This window comes from Danio aesculapii, chromosome 25 (genome assembly GCF_903798145.1).
Source record: "Danio aesculapii chromosome 25, fDanAes4.1, whole genome shotgun sequence".
NCBI classification, from domain to species: domain Eukaryota; kingdom Metazoa; phylum Chordata; class Actinopteri; order Cypriniformes; family Danionidae; genus Danio; species Danio aesculapii.
The window spans coordinates 12,452,653-12,475,701 of NC_079459.1; the positions used below are offsets into that span (position 1 = coordinate 12,452,653).

At 39.8% G+C, this 23,049-nt stretch overlaps 1 protein-coding gene across 1 annotated transcript in view; it reads left to right on the top strand.

Annotated features, from left to right (window-relative positions):
* Positions 1-23,049, top strand: part of grm8b (glutamate receptor, metabotropic 8b) — a 346,404-nt gene that overhangs the window by 297,331 nt on the left and 26,024 nt on the right. The window contains exons 8-9 of the mRNA XM_056452403.1: positions 6,584-6,720; positions 9,671-10,606. Of these exons, the coding sequence (XP_056308378.1) occupies positions 6,584-6,720; positions 9,671-10,606 (1,073 nt within the window). The remainder of the gene's footprint in view (positions 1-6,583; positions 6,721-9,670; positions 10,607-23,049) is intronic.

Below are 23,049 nucleotides of genomic sequence, written 5' to 3' on the forward strand. Positions count from 1 at the left end.
GTATCAACACTGTTGTTTTGAACCCAACATTTTTTACACTGTAGTTTCAAAACTGTGTGTAAACATTTTGGGGAATAAAAACCTGAAAAACACAGCTGCAAAAACATTTAATGGCACTGTATATCATGCAATAGTACGTTTTTTTTTTTTTTTTTTTTTTTTTTTAAAGATGCAAAGGTGTCAATGAATTCTTCCATATGACATAGTTTGCTTACTCCAGGTGTTCTAGGAGTGTATGTGAAGAACTAAGCAAAATGTAACATATTAAGTCCTCATGAATATCCTCATATAAGTCCTCATATATATATATATATATATATATATATATATATATATATATATATATATATATATATATATAAATACTTCATTTTGCTACAGTATGGAAGTACATGTTTCAGGATGTACTTCTTTGCTTTTACTTGAGTACAAAAGCATAATGAGTACTTCAACTTTTACCAGAGTTGTTTTAAACATGAGTATCTGTACTTCTACTTGAGTAAAGTATGTGTGTACTTTTCCATCTCTGTTGATTTCCATAGCATAAATCTTTCCTACTATGGAAGTAAATGGCTAACATGTTTCTAACATGTTTTTAAAAATGTTTTCTTTTGTCTTAAAAACCACTAAGAACCACTTGTAAAATGAGCAAAGTGAGTAAATAATGAGTAAATTATAATATTTGGGTGAACTATTCATTTAAGCCTATCTACACGTTGGTTTACTTCAAAACAAGGACAAAATGTGCATCAAAATGTGTACCTTGCCTAATAATCAAGACTGAAATTTCAAATTCTTAGATTTATCGGATCATTCCATATGTCATCATGATTTACATTTTTGATCTTCTGTCCTAAATGCTCCTATGAAGTCATTTCATTCGCCTTTGTTCTCTTTAAATAAAGCACACTTGAGCTGATTCATTGTTGATGCTGAATATTAGCTATGGTGTGTTATAATGAGATACATCTTCAGGCAGTGAACAAAAGTGATTCACTCCACTGCGGATAATATTTGCATTGCATGCACTGTGAAAAGTAATGCAGAGATCAAGTCGAAACTTGTGCCTACACGCAGTGCATAAATTACAGGAGGAGAGCTTGTTCGTTATAGGCATGTTTCCTTTCCACATTCGGCTTTCCAAATGCCACTTTGAATTACCACGGTTGTAATTGCAAGTCTTGAGAATGAGGCCTAACCTGTGATTAAACCAAGACTTGGCTTAATCAAAACATCTTCTCCACACTCTAATCATTTCTTCCATATTGTCACAATCTTTGACAAGGCATTTGGATTGCACAAGCGAGAGGATGCAATCAAGCCATTGATTGGAAAATGGTCAGTGTCCTGCATCAAGATGAAGAGGCTTATGCCAGTTTTGACTTGAATTCATTTTTTTTACAGCAAAAATGAAGAAAATACTTTTTTGGTTAAAGCCTACAACAAATCTTCTGTCTGAAGCTTGTTATTGACACATTGAGTCTTTATTTTTTTATTATTGATATATTTTATCTTCATATTTTCAGTTTATTTTATACACTGTACAAAATAATACCCTGTATCTCCTCAATAAAATTTAGGTAACAGATTACAAGCAATATTATTAATTAAATTCAAATATGCATTGAGTAACAATTAATTACATTAGCTTATTTAACAGATAAACTAACACAATGTTAATGAAATTGAAAGTGTTATATTACCTTGTTCCCGTGAGGGGTGGGGGGATGCTATGCAAAAACTTCCACTATGGGGGATTTAGTCAGAAGCCAATCATCTGAAAGAGTATTAAAACGAGCCAATGAAATGCCAATGAGTTGGCGGCATCAGCATGCACAGCTGACAGCAATGACTATCAATTTTGTATAAAGATGCCAGCCGTGCAACACTGAGTCACCGTTTCTAGCTGAAGAGCCATTTACAGCTAACAGCTAAGGGGCAATCATTGTGCCGAAGGAACATATAATTTCTGTTTCCCCCATCGGGGAAGGAGGGTTACTTAGTAACCGTTTCATTTCCCAGCGGGAGGGGAACTTCTATGTGGAAACTTCCACTATGGGGAAATATGTGGAAAACGCCATAGCGATTGAGCCTTACCACGTCACTGGTGAGAGGGTTGCCAGGCTAAGTGTGTATGCACCACATCACCAGAGGCACAGCCTTCCAACGTACCCCCTGGCCCCAACTTACCTCACTTACCTGAGAAGCTTTACAGGCTTAGATATATTTTCCGTGGAGTCATAAAAATGCACTTAGTTATATCTAGGCATTTAAGATACCACAGTACGTTGGGAAAGTGTGCAGTCCCGGTAGGCAGGACGCTGAGGAGGCCACCTGCTGCCCAGAAAGGTAGACTTGGTGGCAAGAAGACATATGGACTAACCCTGAGAAGGGAAAGTACACATATGAAGGATGGTTTGCGGGAAGGAAAGACACGAGCTCACCTAGGAGGGGGGACTAAACTGTGGCTGAGTGAAGCATATGGGATCACCAGCGGAGATCGCACATAGCAGGCACCTATACCCAGAATGCTGGCTGACCAGCGGGCTTGCCAATAATGTAACAGGCCAAGCACCTGACTCCTCCCCTGAGTAAGATGCTGGGGGCCTCGAAAGAACTCTGCAAGGTTCGCCAGGCGAGGAACTCAGCGGACAGAGCTCCACTTGCAGATTATAAAATCTAGCAAATGTATTAGGTGTTGCACAGCCCGCAGATCTACAGATGTTTGTTAGAGAGGCGCCTGGTGCTAACGCCCAGGAAGATGTGACGCTTTGAGTGGAGTGTGCTCTCGACCCCAGGGACGCAGGCTCTGATAAGCGAGGAAGATGGCATCCGCTATCCAGTGCGCCAACCTCTGTTTGGATACTGCACTTCCCTTTTGCCGACCACCGTAACAGACAAAGAGCTGCTCAGAGGATCTAAAGCTCTGAGTACTGTTCACATAAATATGCAAAGCATGAACAGGACATAGCAAAGAAAAGGCTGGGTCTGCCTCCTTCGAAAGCAGCACTTGCAGGCTCACTACCTGGTCCTTAAATGACGTAGTAGGAATCTTGGGCACATATCCAGGCTGGGGTATCAGGATCACGTGAGAGAAAGCCGGCCCGAATTCCAGGCACCTGTCACTGACCGAAAAAGCCTCCAGATCTCTGACCCTCTTAATCGATGCCAACGCGACCAACAGAGCTGTCTTCAAGGACAGAAATCTCAAGCATACTGAGTCGAGTGGTTCAAATGGATCTCCGCGCAGGCTCGAAATCACTACAGAGAGATCCCAAGAGGGCATGAGAGGAGGTCAGGATGGATATAATCGCCTCTCACCTCTGAGGAACCAGATGATGAGGTCATGCTTTCCCACGGTGCTGCCATCCACCCCGTCATGATGAGCGGAAATGGCAGCCACAAAAACTTTCAGTGTGGATGGCGACAGCCTCCGCTCCAACCTATCCTGATGGAAAGAAAGCACAATGCTGATCTGCCAAGTTCGGGGGGGGGGGGGGGGGCGTCGTGAGGAGGAAGAGTTCTGATATCCAGGTCCGGTTGGGCCAGACGAGCAACTAGACATGCACAGTAACTGCGCAAGTAAGCTCACTGGGGGAAATGCATATTTGCGAATGTCCCGAGGCCAGCTGTGAGCCAGTGCATCCGTGCCAAAAGAGCCCTCGGTCAGGGAAAAAACTGGCAATGGACGCTCTCGGGAGAAGCAAACAGGTCAACCTAGGCTTCCGTGAAGCGCACCCATATCAGCTGGACACACTTGGGGTGGAGCCTCCATTCTTCTGGGCATGGAAGCTGCTGTGAGAGTACATTGGCTGCATGTTTGAGCTTGCCTGGTGTATGAATGGCAGGCACTGATTTCAGCCATGTATGACTCCAGGGAAGCAGACGAGGGAGCGGATACCCTCCATGCGGTTGATATGAGCCACCGTCACCGTGCTGTCCGTCCTGACCAGCACATGTTTCCCCTCTAGCACCAGTGTAAAACGGTGCAGAACGAGATACACTGCCAGCAGCTCTAGGCATTTGATATGTCAATATAACCGAACTCCTTTCCACAGGCCTGCAGCTACATTGTGGCAACACATGTCCCCCCAGCCTGTACTGGAAGCATCCATCGAGACATGCTTGGACACTTGTCCTAGAGGCACTCCGGCCTGTAGGAACACAGGGGCCGTCCAGGCATACAATATTAGACAATATTGATTGTCATTGCTGTCAGCTGTGCACACTGACGCCACCAACTCATTGGCATGGCCTGTTTTATTATTCTTTCAGATGATTGGCTTTTGACGATTTCCCCCATAGTGGAAGTTTCCACATAGCATTGAAGTTCCCCTTCCGCTGGGGAACTACAAAATGTTTTTATTTTGACTTAACACAAAATTTGACTTAAAACAAATTAATAATCTTAAAAACGACTTTGACAATCTCTTTAAACAGCATAGTATCAAACAACTGGACATGAAACAATATTGTTTATGAACAATAAACTTATAGTGAAATTTATGTGATTACATTTTGTTTGACAGTTTAAGTATCCAGATCCAAGACAATTTATTATTGTTTTAATTCATCAAAGATATTATTTGCCAGAATAATGCAGATTCATTGAACCAAAGAGGATACAGCAGTTCCTGGCAATACCACCCCTTTAATATTTCCCAGTGTTTACTAGACAGTCACTTGTAAAAACTCCTTTCTTTGTCACAGTTAAAATACGTAGATCAATCCCAGGAGGACACAAGCTATGGAAATGTAGTCAAGAGCCATGTTCACCAATGCGAGCCAGGACCAGGCATGTTTCCACAGTCACTTCTGGGACCTGATCAGATACCTTGGGCCAAAGCGGGCCAGCTGGGGCAAAGTGAACGCAAAGGCAGAGTTTGCCAGAGTCTGGTAAAGATAGAGTCTATAAAAACTTTAACACCTTCAATGATGATGATGCCTGTGTCATTAGGCAGTCACTTGTGGAAGGCACCCGTTCTGGTCAACATTGCTGCCATCACAAGACGTTCAGTTCCTGTCAATTCTTGATTGTCCAGCACCATTAAGAAACAGTAAGACAAAATAAAAAAAAAAATTAAATGGATGAAAGAGAAAATCTGTTAACAATCTGTAATCATGTTATGATGTCATGTGATGATGGCTTCTCTCTCAAATTCAGCACTCACCTTAAAAAATGGGATGACAGGAAAAAAAATGTTGAGTCATTTTGATACACTGTAAAGTATTTGCCCCTGACTTCGCAGTAAATTACTGACTAATAATTGCATTAACTTTCACAGTAAGCCACTGTGATTTTTTTTTGCCCATTACTGTGATGCCACAATATTCTCTTGTACATCTTTTTTAAAATGTAGTTTGTTTTTCTTTTTTATTTCCTTTTTTAAATTGTAATACTGGTTTTAAACGTGTTATATATTTACAAAATTTAATGAATTAATTTTTCCGTATAATTGTTTTTTTTATAATAGTTTTATAAAATCAGTTTATTTTGTATTGTTTCATATATTATTAATGTATTATATTATTTATTTTGTTTGAATTGTGTTGTGTTGTCGTATTTGTTTTATGCTGTTTTGCTTAGTTTTTTGTAGTATTTTATTTTGTGTTGTGGTGTTTGTTTTCTGCTGTATTTAGCGGATAGAGGGTGTAGCAGGGTTTCGTTTTTTTCTGCATAGCTGTGACATTTGATTTGTTGTCTTCTGCTTATTCTTTTTTTATTTATTTGTTAGTTTTTTTTTTTCAGGTTTTTTGTTTTGTTAGGGAAAAATCTTGTTTATAATTTAACCACAGCCATAGTTACGAAAAAAGTCACCTACTGTACAGCAGTTATGAAAAACGTTTAAAGTTGACATTCTCATTTTAATTATTTCACTTTTAGTGGTCGCTATTTGTTACCCTTAGCTGTGCCAATAACTTGATGCATTTGTCATTTGGAATCACTCCCTAAGCACCAGGTAATTGTGTGTGCGTGTGATTGTGTGTGTAGAATGTGTGATGCTCTCAGTGAGTAATCTGATAATTTAGTTGATCAAATGTGTGTGGTAGCAGCAAGAGCATTTCCTGTGGAATCCTCCAGACCCACTCCATGGCTGACTGTGTGCAGGTGTTTTAATAATGCATGATTCCCCATCTCATGAGACGCTCATTTGATACAAACTCTCCCTCCTCACTATCTGCTCCGTATGCCGCTGAAATTGCTCATCTGAGACGACTCCTGTAGGCCAGAGAAACCTCACCAGGGCTTCATAATGATGGAATGATTTTGTATAATAATAGATAACAAACGATGCAGATCTTCTCATGCTTTGTTAGCAGTTTAGTGGATTGTTTTGCTCAGAATGTGACCTGATTTCTTTTTTAGCTTGCACTCTTTGTAATTTATTCATATTTGTTGGTTGAATGGATCTAAAGCATTATGCATATTTTGTTTACACAGGAATACTGATGTTTTTATGTCTCAAAAAATGTCTGCGTTGCTTACTGATTCATTTCAGCCGCAAGAGACTATGTAACTGAGCGCATCTGATTCAGCATTGCATAGATACGACAATTAAAATGATGCTTTTTTTCCCTACAGGAAGCGCCAAGACCCTTGTGATGTTTAATGAAAACGGAGATGCTCCTGGACGCTATGACATCTACCAGTATCAGATAACAAACAAGTCGACTGAGTACAGAATCATTGGCCACTGGACAGATCAGCTGCATTTAGATGTAAGGAGTCAATCTACATTCCTTTAATGTCAGTTTTAGAGGCCATCTATAAAATAGTTATTTACGTTGATGAACATGATTATAGTGTAGATGGCATACTGATTATGGCAATTAAACTGTAAGTTTAGTGGTGCTGAATTAACAACCATAATTCAGAGGTGATTTTTGCTCTAAAGACATAAAAAGAATTGTGTTAGTGCTAGAATTACATACCATTCTAAAGTTTGTGGTCAGTGTGATAAAGAAAGAAAGAAAGAAAGAAAGAAAGAAAGAAAGAAAGAAAGAAAGAAAGAAAGAAAGAAAGAAAGAAATACATTTAGATAGGAATTTCTAGAATATGTTCACATGGTTGCAAAGTTACATATAATTAGTAGAATGTACGGTGGCCGAGAGAGCTTAACATGCTGCAATTTAAGAAAACGCATGCAATTACAAAAAACACCAGCAAATTAAGAAACTATCTTCATCAGTTTGACAGAACATGTGTTTAAGAACCAAAGAAACACGCTGCATTTTGTCACAACACTTGCAAATATCGACTTAAAACAACAGAAATGTCCCAAAAACATGACGGACCAGCCTGATCTCACGAGAAAACGTATGTATTTTACGTTTTATCAGTTTAGTGGATAATTCGTACGAATTTGTATGAGTTCAGTCGTACGAAATTGTACGATTTTAAAAAGGAGGCGTGGCACCTAACCCCTTAACACAACCGTTATTGGGGGATGAGCAAATCGTACTACTTTGTACGAATTAGATCGTACGAATTCGTACGAATTAGCCACTTAATCAAAAAGTTACGAATTGCTGTGAGATTGTGTTGGACGGACCCTGCTGAGATATAGGTGTTATTATGCCATGACTGTTACTCAATGAAGTTGTTGGTGGTCTTTGAAAGGTGAGGTTTTTATTTATTTTGGTTTTTGTTCTTTATCAAAGTTGTTTGCATTGTGACAAAATGCAGCACGTTTCTTCAGTTGTTTGAGTTGTGACAAAATGCAGCGCGTTTCTTCAGTTGTTTGCGTTGACAAAAAGCTGTGTGTTTCTTAAGTTGTTAGTGTAATGACAACATGCAGCACATTTCTTCAGTTGTTTGCATTGATAAAAAGCTGTGTGTTTCTTCAGTTGTTAGTGTAATGACAAAATGCAGCACGTCTCTTCAGTTGTTTGTGTTGTGACAAAATGCAGTGCGTTTCTTCAATTGTTGGCGTTGACAAAAAGCTGTGCGTTTCTTCAGTTGTTTGTGTTGTGACAAAATGCAGCATGTTTCTTCAGTTGTTTGTGTTGTGACAAAATGCAGCGCGTTTCTTCAGTTGTTTGTGTTGTGACAAAATGCAGCACGTTTCTTCAGTTGTTTGTGTTGTGACAAAATGCAGCGCGTTTCTTTAGTTGTTTGTGTTGTGACAAAATGCAGCGCGTTTCTTCAGTTGTATGTGTTGTGACAAAATGCAGTGCGTTTCTTCAGTTGTTTGTGTTGTGACAAAAATCAGCATGTTTTTTCAGTTGTTTGTGTTGTGACAAAATGCAGTGCGTTTCTTCAGTTTGTATTGTGACAAAATGCAGCAGGTTTCTTCAGTTGTTTGTGTTGTGACAAAATGCAGCGTGTTTCTTCAGTTGTTTGTGTTGTGACAAAATGCAGCGCGTTTCTTCAGTTATTTGCGTTGACAAAATGCAGCACGTTTCTTTAGTTGTTTGCGTTGACAAAAAGCTGTGTGTTTCTTCAGTTGTTTATGTTGTGACAATGCAGAACATTTCTTCAGTTGTTTGTTTTGTGACAAAATGCAGCGCGTTTCTTTAGTTGTTTGCATTGACAAAAACTGTGTTTCTTCAGTTGTTTGCGTTGTGACAAAATGCAACATGCTTCTTCAGTTGTTTGCGTTGTGACAAAATGCAACACGCTTCTTCAGTTGTTTGTGTTTTGACAAAATGCAGCGCGTCTCTTTAGTTGTTTGCATTGACAAAAAGCTGTGTTTCTTTAGTTGTTTGTGTTGTGACAAAATGCAGCGCATTTCTTCAGTTGTTTGTGTTGATAAAATGCAGCACGTTTCTTCAGTTGTTTGCATTGACAAAAAGCTATGTGTTTCTTCAATAGTTTTGTATTCTGACAAAAAGCAGCACATTTCTTCAGTTGTTTGAGTTGTGACAGAATGCAGCGCGTTTCTTCAGTTGTTTGTGTTGTGACATAATGCAGCGTGTTTATTCAGTTGTTTGTGTTGTGACATAATGCAGTGTGTTTATTCAGTTGTTTGCATTGTGACAAAATGCAGCGCATTTCTTTAGTTGTTTGAGCTGTGACAGAATGCAGCACGTTTCTTCAGTTGTATGTGTTGTGACAAAATGCAGCGCGTTTCTTCAGTTGTTTGAGCTGTGACAGAATGCAGCACGTTTCTTCAGTTGTTTGCGCTGACAAAGCTGTTTGTTTCTTCAGTTGTTTGCATTGTGACAGAATGCAGCGCGTCTCTTCAGTTGTTTGTATTGTGACAAAATGCAGCGCATTTCTTCAGTTGTTTGAGTTGTGACAAAATGCAGTGCATTTCTTCAGTTGTTTGAGTTGTGACATAATGCAGCGCGTTTCTTCAGTTGTTTGCGTTGACAAAATGCACCATGTTTCTTCAGTTGTTTGTGTTGTGACTAAATGCAACAAATGCTGTCAAACTGATGAAGAAAGTTTTTTTTAATTCGCTGGTGTTTTTGCAATTGCATCTGTTTTCTTAAATTGCAGTGCGTTAAGCTTTCTCAGCCACCGAGAGAATGTCTGTTCTGGGTGAAGTGTTTTTTTATGATGACTATTAGTTGCAATATAGTTCCAAAATTAATTACAGTTAGTATAATGTCTACAGTGGATTATAAAAAAAACACATTCTCATGCAATTAATTTAGTCTGTAGAATAGTCTTTAAAAAATGTAAATGCTTTTTTGACAATTCTAATTCTAATTTTAATTTCAGATGAATGCCATGCAATGGGCAAGTGGTGACGATGTCATGCCCACATCTGTATGCAGCCTACCATGTCAGATGGGCGAGCGGAAGAAGATTGTAAAGGGTGTGCCTTGCTGTTGGCACTGTGAGCGCTGTGAAGGCTACCATTATCAGGCCAGTGAGTTCACGTGCCAGCTTTGCCCGTACGAGCTACGGCCAGATCAAAACCGCACAAGCTGCCAGCCAATCCCTATCATTAAGCTGGAGTGGCACTCACCATGGGCTGTGGTACCCATCTTCATTGCCATCCTCGGAATCATCGCCACCACCTTTGTGGTGGTGACCTTTGTTCGTTATAATGACACGCCAATTGTCCGGGCTTCTGGCAGGGAAATGAGTTATGTGCTACTAACAGGAATTTTCTTATGTTATGTTATCACATTCCCAATGATAGGAGCACCAGGAGTGGCAGTATGCTCCTTCCGAAGGATCTTTCTCGGGCTCGGTATGTGTTTCAGTTATGCTGCTTTGCTTACCAAGACAAACCGCATCCATCGGATCTTTGAGCAGGGAAAATGCTCAGTCGCTGCACCGCGGTTCATCAGCCCTGCTTCCCAACTTGTAATTACCTTCAGCCTCATCTCAGTTCAGTTAATGGGGGTTTTTGTGTGGTTTGTGGTGGACCCACCACACACTGTTGTGGATTATGGTGAGCAGCGCACACAGGACCCTAAAAATGCCCGTGGTGTCCTCAAATGTGATATCTCGGACCTTTCACTTATCTGCTCATTGGGCTATAGCATCCTTTTGATGGTCACATGCACTGTTTATGCAATCAAAACAAGGGGAGTTCCAGAGACCTTTAATGAGGCGAAGCCCATTGGATTTACCATGTATACAACCTGCATCATCTGGCTGGCATTCATACCCATTTTCTTTGGGACTGCACAATCTGAAGAGCGGGTGAGTATACATATTCATATACATATACATATTTACATATACAACCCCAAATCAGAAAAAGTTGGGACTAGAGTTGGGTATCGTTTGGGGTTATTTCGATATCTGTGCTAAATCGATACTTATAAAATGGTACCAAAACGATACCTGAACCGATACTTTTGAGCCACAAAATTATTTGACAAAAATTTTTTAATCATTATAAATGAACAATATAATTATATATTTATAATATGTTTATAATATATTTATATCATGTATTTCTTCTGTTAATTTGTTCGCATGAATGCAAGATTTGTATTATGCAATTAACATTACAGTAGCTTACTACTTACCTGTGGAAAGGCTGTCATCAAAATCCGTGAACTCCTTTTTTCTAGGGTTGGGGCTTGTGACTACATTTACATGGACATTGGTAATCTAATTATTTGCCTTATCTGAATAAGACAATAATATAATTAAGGTGTCTATATGAGTTACTTTTTGAATGTTTCATAATTCCGTGTTACATGTTATAGCACATAGATCCCTTAATGTCATTGCATCACCACACTACCCACGTTTCCTCCGCAGTTTTATGCAATTTTAATTTAAATTTTTTTAACTTTAACTGTAGTTCAGCAGTTTCACTTTTATTCAGGAACATTTCATTCATGTCCCCGTGACAAACTGAGGTATTGAATAAGAATATGATGTAAGGACTGGTGGTTAAGTGTTGTTTTAATAGAATTTGATACGGCACGTCAAATGGAAAGAAAAAAACCTTTGTATTTCACAATGCTGGTGCCTGTGGTCCTTTAAGGTAATCAAAAATTGCTGTTTACATGGTAGACTCTTAGTCAGAGTATTGTCTTAAGATGATTGATGACCAGAGTATTGGTGTCCAGATGATGTCGCAAGCTGTCAAAGACAGCGCATTCCTCTGCCTTTAAGTTGATTCCATGAGCCCTCAAATTTTATAAGTTTGATGTGTTTACCCCTTTACACGTAACTTTTGTAAAGCATCTGCTACATGTTGGTGTGTCAGAATCCTTGCTTGTAAAATATAGATATACTTTAGAATGCTTAGTTTAAGCAAATTAGATGAACGTGATCATGCGTGTTGATGGAGTCGCTCTTCTGATCCGCTGTACTCCGTGCTTTGCCTTCTATATCTAAGCAACAAGAACTAATGTCTAACATCGACAACAGATTCTGTATCCATCAAAGTTGGTACAGTATGGAAGACACAAGTAAAAAAAGAAAGTAGTGATTTCCAAATTTACTTTGACTTGTATTTCATTGCAGACAATATGAACACAAAATATTTAATGTTTTGTCCGGTCAACTTCATTTCATTTGTAAATATACATTCTTTCCTGTCATTCAGACCTGCAACACATTCCAAAAAAAGTTGAGACAGGTGCAATGTAGGGTTAGTAAACAGGTAAATTGGTTAAATAATGATGTGATTTGAAACAGGTGATGTCAACATGTGATTGCAAATATGATTCATTAAAAAATCATCATCCAAGAAATGTCTAGTCCTTTATGAGCAAAGATGGGCTACTAATCGCCAGTTTGCCTACAAATACATGAGAAAATTATTGAAATGTTTAAAAACAATGTTCCTCAGTACATGTAATAATAAGATAGGAAGATATTTGGATATTTCACCTTCAACAGTGCATAACATAATTAAAAGATTAAAGAAATCTTGGGAAATTTCAGTGCATACAGGACAAGGGCACAAGCCTAAGCTGAACAACCGTGATTTCTGATGCCTCAGGTGGCACTGCATCAAAAATCGTCATTCATCTAGAAGCGATATCACCAAATAGCCTCAGGACTACTTTGGCAAACCTTTGTCAAGTACCACAACGCTAAGTTACATCCACAAATGCCAGTCAAAACTCTACTGTGCCAAAAGGAAGCCCTATGTTAACAGTGTCCAGAAGCACTGTCAACTTTTCTGGGCTCAGAGGCATTTGGAATGAACCATCACACAGTGGAAACGTGTACTGTGGTCAGATGGATCTGTATTTCATGTATTTTTTTTTTTTTTGAGAAATGGATGCTGTGTGCTCCGGACCAAAGATGAAAAGGATCATCCAGACTGTTACTAGCAACAAGTCCAGAAGCCAAGGTCTATCATGGTGTGGGATTGTGTCAGTGCCCTTGGCAAATCTAACCTGCACTTCTGTTATGGCACCTTTATTGCTGAAAAGTATTTAGAGATTTATGAGCACAGTACGCTGTCTTCTTTTCCAGGGAAGACTATGCATATTTTGACAATGACAATGCAAAACCATATTCTGAACACTTTACAAAGTCCTTGCTGTGGAGTAAGAGGATACAGGTACTTGACTGCCTGCCTGAAGTCTCGACCTGTCTCCTATAGAGAATGTGTGGGCATGTTGAAGCACAAAAAGCAACAACGAAGACCTCTTGCTGTTTCTCACCTTAAGACTTGTTTGCAGGAAAAATGTGACAAAATTACACCTGAAACGCATCATCAATTGGTGTCTTCAGTCCCTAAACGTCACTGAAATATGTTGCAAGAACCAACATTGGAATATGTGTTTATTAAAAAGTAATAATAAAATAATGAGGTGTTGTATTGTCTGCAATTAAATACAAGTCAAAGTAAATTTGGAAATAACCTCTTTCTTTTGTTATTTGTGTTTTCCATACTGTCCCAACTTTTTCTGATTAGTGGTTGTACATATACATTAGGGGTGCAACGGTTCAATCTACTCATGGTTTGGTATGTATCACGGTTTTAGGGTCATGGTATCGGTACGGCATGGTTTGTGCTATGCTTATAAAAAAATGCCTACAGAACAATTCAAAAAACAATAAACACATTTATTGGGTAACAAACACCTGACAATGCAACAGCTTCACACATATGACTGTAGATTTGCATGTTCTTGCATTTATTAAATAAAACTAGGGCATTTTGAAAATTGTATGTCCAAACAAATTGCTTAAGAAAATAAGCTTAAATTTCCCCTTTTTCTGTTTTAAATCTCGACTCAACAGTCTTAACCAATTATGCAGATAATAATTATATTAACACATGCTAATATTTGAGCACTTTTAAAGTATTGATTACTTCTGTTTACATTAGGCTTGCATTACGCAACGCATTTTACGATTATATTATGATTCCAAAGAACTCTGTTTCACTTATCAGCACCATCGTAGTAAATGAAACTTAAGAAAGAGAGAGCATTAGGCTCTTCTCTTTTAACTCAGTGGGAACAGTACATCGAGAAGAAAACTGTTCTTAGCAGACAGCGGGTAAACAAAGTGAATAGCGGGAGTGATCGGGCGCAGAAGAACATCCAGCAGATGCGGGACTGAAGTAACAGACCTGCTATATGTCCGCATCCGTATGGGACAATCATTTTTTTTATCGATATAATTTTCGAAATATAGGATCTTAAAATAATTTGCACTGAAAATCATGTGTCCATATTTTTCACATATTTAACCTTTTTGAAACGACTACAAAATTAAGTTTTGTTGTCATTTGGTCTGACACTCCATTAGCAGAAAGTGTCCAACAAGTCATGGGAAAATTTTACTCATAATTCCATATTATATTAAAATAAATATATGAACATAAGTGTCCAGGGATGAGGATAAATTTCTCTCATACTGTTTGTAAAAATTTAAGCCTTGTTTTTCTGTCTTACTTTTTTTATGTCAAACCATAGGACATAAGTAATGTACAAATTTAAGGTACATTTCAGTATAAATGTAAAAGTTTAATTAAAAATGTAAAATGTTAGTGACCCCTTATATTTTCCTGAACATCAGACTTCATAATGCATAAATATAAAATGTATTCCTTAAATTTTGGCTATTTATCAACTACCCACCTAAACAGTACATATATATAGACAGTAAAAATAATTTTGAATAGTTCAAAAATTCAAGTCTTTGTGTGGGCTCTCAAGTATGTTTTACACCCTGATTGTAATCGGCTGTTTACATAATGTATGCAATTACATGTACTGTAGCTTCAATGCTATGTAATGCAGTTGTTGATTTCAATCATATCACATTCATTTCTGTTCAGTGGAGACATTAGGTTATATTAAAACTGCATATGAATCATCTCTCGATCAGTTCAGATACATCTGTATGCAGTATGTTATACTAATATATACTGTCAGTGTCATCACTGTCTTTGCATGGTTCTCTCATCATTGTGGCAACATGATGAAATGAACAGATGAGGATTGTCAGTATCACCACTGACAGCATCAGTATACTGTCCTAGTTAGTCTTTAAGGTCTTGCCATCAAAAATAAGCACTCATCTAAAAAATTCTTATTATCATATAGATGGAGAAAACATGACCTGAAGAAAAAGTACTGCTGTTAATAGGCCATAAAAATAGCATGCTGCCTCTGTTGATCCAGGCCAGATTCGGTCTTACAATGTTGATGACTTCAGTGGTGGTCTGCAGACTAAGCAGTACCCTTGTTCTTTTATGCACCAGGATGTATTTCTGTCCAGTGCTCATTAGTGCCGCAGAGAAAAGTCAGGATTAAAACACAGCATGTTCTCTGCATGCCTAATGCCTGTGGAACGTTTGGGAAAGATTTACTGTCAGATGCTTGTGTCAAGTGTTATGTTAAAGGACAATTTGCGCAAAAGTTGAGGACTGAGAAAAATACTCATTAAGAATTCACCTCAAAGAGCTCAGCACTATTTTCTCAAGTAATAGCTAGCAATGAAGTTGAAGTTGTACTGTAACACTTTACAACAACAGTACACAAATAATAATGTACTAATATGTAAATGAAACATTACTTCACTATGAACCCATGATGAGTTAAGGCATGCACTTATCATGACCTAATTAACTACAATATGAGACAATTTTGTAAATGTATTAATGTATATTTTTAGCTGATGTAAACATGATCTCATGACCTGTTAATGCATCTATAGATTATGACTTTACTAGGAGGGGCACATTATCATCAACTCGTTCTTAACTCCTGTGTTCCTCATGTTGTTTTAAACCATTATGAGTTTCTTCTGTTCAACTCAAAAGAAGATATTTTGAAAGTCAATTGGAAGTCAATTTGGAAGTCAATTGGTCCCATCTGTCACGACTCTAAAAGGAGGTCCCAAATGCAGAATGAGGTAAAGGGTGGTTACTATTGACAGATAGGGATGAGAATAGACAACAGTTTCACAAGGTAATGACAGAAGGTAGTGCTGGATGGCAGCCACTGATGGCAACATGCTGGAAAGCAGAGCTGGGAGAGACCATACCAGGCAGGAGGTGATGGAGGTCTTGAAAGGGGCACAAACAGAGAACTAGATGGTTGAGGCCTCTTAACTGATCCTAGACTTGCAGAGAGTAGGACAGCATCAGAAAATGAAGAGACTGGACACTAGACAAACAGAAGACACACAAAGACAGACGGGGAGAACTAAAACTAGAAACAAACTAAAATAACTAAATAAAAGGCAAATGCTCTTAAACAGTAAACTTAAAGCTAACATGAAATAAAATATCAAAGACTTAATGACTAAAGATGAAATAATCAAACCAGATTAAGAAAGAAGAAACTAAATTAAAGAAGTTACTAAATTAAACAAACAATTTAAAGAAAATGTTAACCAAGACAAACACACTAGTAAAGGATAAACTACAACTTTGTAGAAAAGACACCCAACATTCAGGCACAAACACAAAAGCACAAGAACCAAATTGAAAACAATGAACTGGCAGAGACAAGAGGGTAGAAAGCACAATATAAATGCAGGAGAGCACATAAGGATCAGGTGGAGACACTTACACAAACGAGGACTGGATGAGGGCTAAAGAAGGGGGCGTGGTAAAGGCAAATGAGGAAGGAACAGAGGAGCATGGCAGACCCAAACAAATGCTGCGTCCTAACTCGTGTACTATCCGTATACTATTCACATACTATCCGTCCTAAATAGTATTCAAAAATAGAACTAGAATTAGAAAACAGAAATAGAAAATATTATGTAGGGCGACGTGATGGCACAGTAGGTAGTGCTGTCTCCTTACAGCAAGAAAGTCGCTGGTTCGAGCCTTGGCTGGGTCAGTTGCCATTTCTGTGTGGAGTTTGCATGTTCTCCCTGCGTTCGCGGGGGTTTCCTCCGGGTCCTCCGGTTTCTCCCACAAGTCCAAAGACATGCGATGCAGGTGAATTTGGTCAGCTAAAAATTGTCCATAGTAAATGTGTGTAAATGAATGTATGAGTGTTTCCCAGTGATGGGTTGCAGTTGGAAGGGCATCTGATGCGTAAAACATGTGCTGGATAAGTTGGCAGTTCATTTCGCTGTGGCGACCCCAGATTAATAAAGGGACTAAGCCGAAAAGAAAATGAATGAATGAATGAATGAATGTTGATAAGAGTATGCCAAAGGTTCTCAGATGGTTTACTATTTCCGGTAAACATTTGAAGTGTAGAACCATCCATACTCTAACCACTAATATTGCCCACAATACATTGCGCATTGGACGTGAATTTGATTAGAACTACAAACTCAGGTAAAAAGTTTAAATGAACTACAAACATGGTGGACGCGCAAGACCAACTATCAAGTAGTAAGACTATTCATTAATATCAATTCAACTGGAGAATATTTAAATCCAGTTTTCCTTGTTCTATTTCATCTGCAACGACAATGTAAACTTATATCAAAGACCTGAGGATATTTTTCTGCATGAAAGACTCATGAATGACAGATTAACTTGCTGCTGCTTCTCCAATGAGGTAGAAAAATAAATAATAAAGAAATGTGAATGATGTGTGGATGATTGACAGCAAATTAACAGTAACTAAGCAACATAACAATCTGTTAACAAGGAAATAGTATGTCCCAAAGCTTGCATATTCTTCTGTTTCACACTCAAAAGTATATACTTTTCCTTCACAAAAAGTACATACTTTTGTTTAGGTATGCGAATTGGAACGCAGCCAAAGACTGAGCCATGTGCTCTGACTGAGGACAAACATAGTCAACAAAGACATGGCATAGAACCATGACACTAGCAACAGAAGAAACTCTGAGGTGAGAAAATAATGACAGAATGTCCAGAATCATTTGTGTGAACTATCCCTTTAAACTTTTGGTTCAGATGTACATACATTTTTGTGAAATAGTTTCAATCACTCAAGGTATAAACTGTGAGCTAACTTGCAGCCTTTAAAGCAAACATGTTGCAGTTCTTTCCAATAATATCCAGCTGCAGGCCCGCAGAACCACACACGTTCTAGGCACACACAATCTGGCACACACAATCTAGGCAAACCATATATGGTTATGACGGATGTTAATGGTATAACGTCTTCTTGGACATCGTCATCAATATATTTTGATATATGTGGTTAATAAATATTCTACACAATAAACAATAGTGTTTACTTTACTTTATTTCACAGATATTGCGATCGAGACGGGCAAATGGGGAGCGCTGTTTCCGATCGCCATTTAATATAATAGACTGAACAGATTTCTATCAGTCATCACGGATGATCAGTCATTATTATCTGACAGAGTAAATATCGCAGATACTCGTTTGCTGGCCTTGCTGAAAGATCTAAATTGGACAGGTTTATTTTATATAATGCATTCATTCATAATGAAGGAAATAATTGCAAGTTAATATAGGCAATAATACATTTTACATGTAATAAATGTATAACACTATATTAATATTTTACTCAAGCGATTTGATAGTGTGTATTTGCTTCATTTTCTAATAACTTTTTAATTAATGATTTCCCACATTAAATACTGTAGTAGGCTTAATTTATAGTAAGCAACATATTGTTTTTAAACCAAATGTAGCAATAGAAACAAATTAACTATTAATAATTAATAAAAAATAATAATATTAAGTAAATATATATATATATATATATATATATATATATATATATATATATATATATATATATATATATATATATATATATATATATATATATATACTAAACTGTCACAGCTGTTAGTTATATATATATATATAACTAACAGCTGTGACAGTTTAGTAAAATATATTTATAATCAGATTATCAGTTAAGATAATCAGTTTATAACTACATTATATATTGTTTAAATGATTAACTATAGTAATTAATTTTAATGTGACACATTATTGTTTGCTTTTTATATTTTACAACAAAATTATTTTAACTAAGTATGATAATATTAAGATTCAAAATTTGTTTATTACACTTGAACCTACAATTAGACGGTCTATTATGTTTTCTGTGTGTATGCGGACACATGAATAAAGTCATAAGTGTCTTTAACCAATTATGTTTATTTACATAATTTGGGTTCAGAAACTGCAGAGATGTTAAAATGATCGTTACGATATAATAATAATGACTGAAATGGGAAACCATTTTTGTGAAATTCAATAGGTGGCGATAATGCTAAGGAGTTAAGTTACCATATATGGTTTGCCAAAATCGTGTGTGCTAGATTGTGTGTGCCTGAAACGTGTGGGGTTCTGCGATTCTGCAGCTGGATATATCTCCTTCTTTCTGGGATATGCCAATCAGGCAGTTATGTCCCATTTTGCCTTTACAGTCAAGGTTTCGTAATAGTAAAAACTCCCTGTTCATATATGAAGTTTGTTATATATAATGCCATATAGTGCTTGAGAAGTGTTGTTTTATTACAAAAATTAAATAACTGGCATACTGTATGTGTTATGGGAAGCAGACGGACAAACAGGGGTGTAAGTATAAATGATGTTTATTACAACAGATGAGCAAATTGGATAATAATTGAGAGTTGAATGGAGTTTGGATGGAACTGATGATCCTCTTTGCCAGGTGAGAGGATAGACACTGAAGGATGACCGAATGCACACACCAGAGGACTTGCAGGGAAGACAGACTGACGAGACACACAACGCTGACAGGACACCGGGAACACTGGACAGACTGGAAGGAAACAGAGTTAAGGTAAGTATCTTTGATGAGATCGCAGGGGAGTGAAACCTAGGAAGTGGTTCACTCAGAGTCCGCTTCGTAGGAACGAGACCGGACAATGAGTGAAGTGAGGTGTGTGCTTATATAGTGAATGGGAGTGATTGGGTGCAGCTGTGCGTGGTTAATACTCAGGTGAAGGTGCTCGATGCGTGATGTTGGTGGAAGAGCCTGGCCAATCCGTGACATTACCCCCCTCCCCAGGGCCCGCTCCTGAGGGCCTGAACCTCCGACGTCGTGGTGGTCTACCTCGTCCTCGAGGTGCTGGAAATTCTGGGTGATTGGAGTGGAACTCTTCCATAAGTGCGGGATCTAATATATCGGATCTGGGGACCCATGACCTTTCTTCGGGACCGTATCCTTCCCAGTCGATGAGGTATTCAAGCTGACCACCACGACGCCGGGACCGTAGGATGTCCTTGACTTGGTAGATGGCCCCTTCTTCTAACATCAGTGGGGGAGGAGGTTCCTCTTCATGACCAGGCTCTGTGGAGGGAATCAGAGGATCGTGAAAGGGTTTTAGAAGGGACACGTGGAATGTGGGGTGGATTCTGTACTGTGGAGGTAACTGTAATTTATATGTGACGGGGTTGACCTGTTCCAGGATGGTGAAGGGACCAACAAATCTGGGACTTAGTTTTCGGGAGGGCAGTCGCAAACGGATATCTCGAGTGGAAAGCCAGACCTTCTGCCCTGGAGTATAGATGGGACCTGGAATCCTCCTCTTATCGGATACCTCCTTTGTTCTGCGTACTGCCCTCTGAAGATGGTGATGAGCATCGTCCCAGACTCTCTCGCTCTCCCGAAACCAGTAATCCACTGCGGGGACATCAGATGGTGCGCCATCCCATGGAAAGAGTGGAGGTTGGAACCCTAGGATACATTGGAATGGCATAAGTCCGGTGGTAGATTGCCGCAGGGAATTCTGGGCGTATTCCGCCCAGCCCAGAAACTGGCTCCAGGAGTTTTGGTGACCGTGACAGAAGGTCCTGAGGAACCGCCCCACTTCCTGAATTTTCCTCTCTGTCTGGCCGTTGGTTTGAGGGTGATAACCAGACGAGAGGCTTACGGTCACACCTAGGAGTCTGAAGAATGCTTTCCATAGTCTGGATATAAATTGGGGTCCTCGGTCCGAGACTATATATTCTGGTAACCCAAAATTTCGAAAGACGTGGTTGAACAGGTTTTCGGCGGTCTCTAGGGCTGTGGGTAGACCTTTCAAAGGAATCAAACGACAGAATTTAGAGAATCGATCTATGATGACTAGAATGCAGGTGTTACCTTCAGACAATGGGAGGTCTGTCATGAAGTCAACTCCTAGGTGTGACCAGGGGCGGTTTGGGATGGGCAAGGGATGGAGTTTACCAGCAGGTAGATGGCGAGGACTCTTCGCCATAGCGCATTCTCTGCAGCCTTGGACGTATCTTCTCACATCCCTCGCCATGTTCGGCCACCAAAAACGTTGGGATAGCAGCGAGAGGGTGTTGTTGGCCCCAGGATGTCCTGTGCCCAGAGATGTATGGCTGGAATGAATGAGATCTACCCGTTGATTTTCAGGGATGAAACGTCGATTGGGGGGACAGCCCGGCGGAGTTCTGGATTCTGGAGTGGCGGTTACTGTAGGAGCGGACCATTGGATGGGACAGATAGTGATCTGATCGGGAAGGATCTTGGCCGGTGTCTCAATCTCATGCTGGTCGTGGATTCTGGAAAGTGCGTCTGCTCGGATATTCTTTGATCCTGGTCGATATGAGATAGAGAACTGAAATCTGGAGAAGAACAATGACCAACGGGCCTGACGAGGACAGAGTCTTTTAGCATCTTTTAGGTATTGGAGATTTTTATGATCTGTGATCACCTGGAATGAATGTTTGGCCCCCTCCAACCAGTGTCGCCACTCCTCCAGGGCGAGCTTGATGGCCAGAAGTTCTCGATTTCCGATGTCATAGTTCCTTTCCGCCGGGCTGAGCTTCCGGGAGAAATAGGCACATGGATGGAGTAATGGAGGAGTACCGTGGTACTGGGACAGAATGGCTCCCACTCCGGTGGTCGATGCATCCACTTCGACTACAAACGGTAATTCAGGATCGGGATGAGTCAGCAGGGGGGCTTGAGTGAAGGATTCTTTGAGGTCTTGGAAGGCTGCGGCGGCTTCGGGAGACCAGGGTAGTGTTTTGGGTTTGTTTTTCAACAGGTTGGTGAGTGGAGCGGTGATGAGACTGTAATTATGGATGAAACGTCGATAGAAATTGGCAAATCCTAGGAAACGTTGAAGTTCCTTTATGGTTCTGGGTTCTGGCCAGGAGATGACGGAGGTAACCTTCCCCTCGTCCATACGAACCCCTCTCTGATCTATGATGTACCCCAAGAACTGAACAGATGGTAAGTGGAAGGAGCATTTTTCAGCCTTGAGATACAAATGATGTCTCCTGAGGGTTTTCAGGACCTCCGCAACGTGGTGGCGATGTTCGGCCTCACTCCGGGAGTAAATCAGGATATCATCGATGTAGACTATGACGAAGAGATGGAGGAACTCCCGGAGGACTTCGTGGATGAAGTTTTGGAATACGGAGGGGGCGTTAACCAGACCATAGGGCATGACCAGATACTCATAGTGTCCAGTAGGGGTCACAAACCCAGTCTTCCACTCGTCCCCCTCACGTATTCTCACCAGGTTGTAGGCGCTGCGGAGGTCCAACTTGGTGAAAATTTTGGCGGATCTGAGTTGTTCCAGGGCCGCTGGGACGAGAGGAAGGGGATAGCGGAATTTGACAGTACCTTGGTTTAGGATTCGGTAGTCGATACATGGCCGCAGCCCTCCATCCTTCTTAGCCACGAAGAAAAAACTTGAGGCAGCGGGTGACGTGGAAGGGCGGATATACCCCTGACTCAGAGCCTCCTGAATGTACTCCTCCATGGCCTTTGTTTCCGGAAGGGACAACGGGTAGATCCTACCTCTGGGCATAGGAGCATCTGGAAGCAGGTCAATGGCGCAGTCCCATGGCCGATGTGGAGGTAGCTGGGAAGCTCTCTTGGGGCAAAATACGTCCTCGTATGAGGAGTAGATCTTCGGGATCTGAATGGATCGTTTCTCGACTGGACTTTCGACAGACGTGACGTAGACAGTAAGGGGTCTTTGAATTTGTAAGGGTAGATCGGGAAAACAGCTGGATCTGCATTCTTCACCCCATCTCCTTATTTCTCCTGTGCCCCAAGAGAGGATGGGATCGTGCTTCACCAGCTACGGGCGCCCTAAGATGATATCCATCGATGCACCCTCCAGAACCAGAAATTGAATCTCCTCTTTGTGGAGCAGTCCTACTTGGAGATTGACGGATTCACATTTTCGATGGATACGTGCCTGAGAATGGATATCGTTGGTTATGGGTTGAATCTGGTAGACGTGCGTCGAGGCTTCGGTGTTAAGCTGGAGTCGGCGACAGAGGGCGTGCG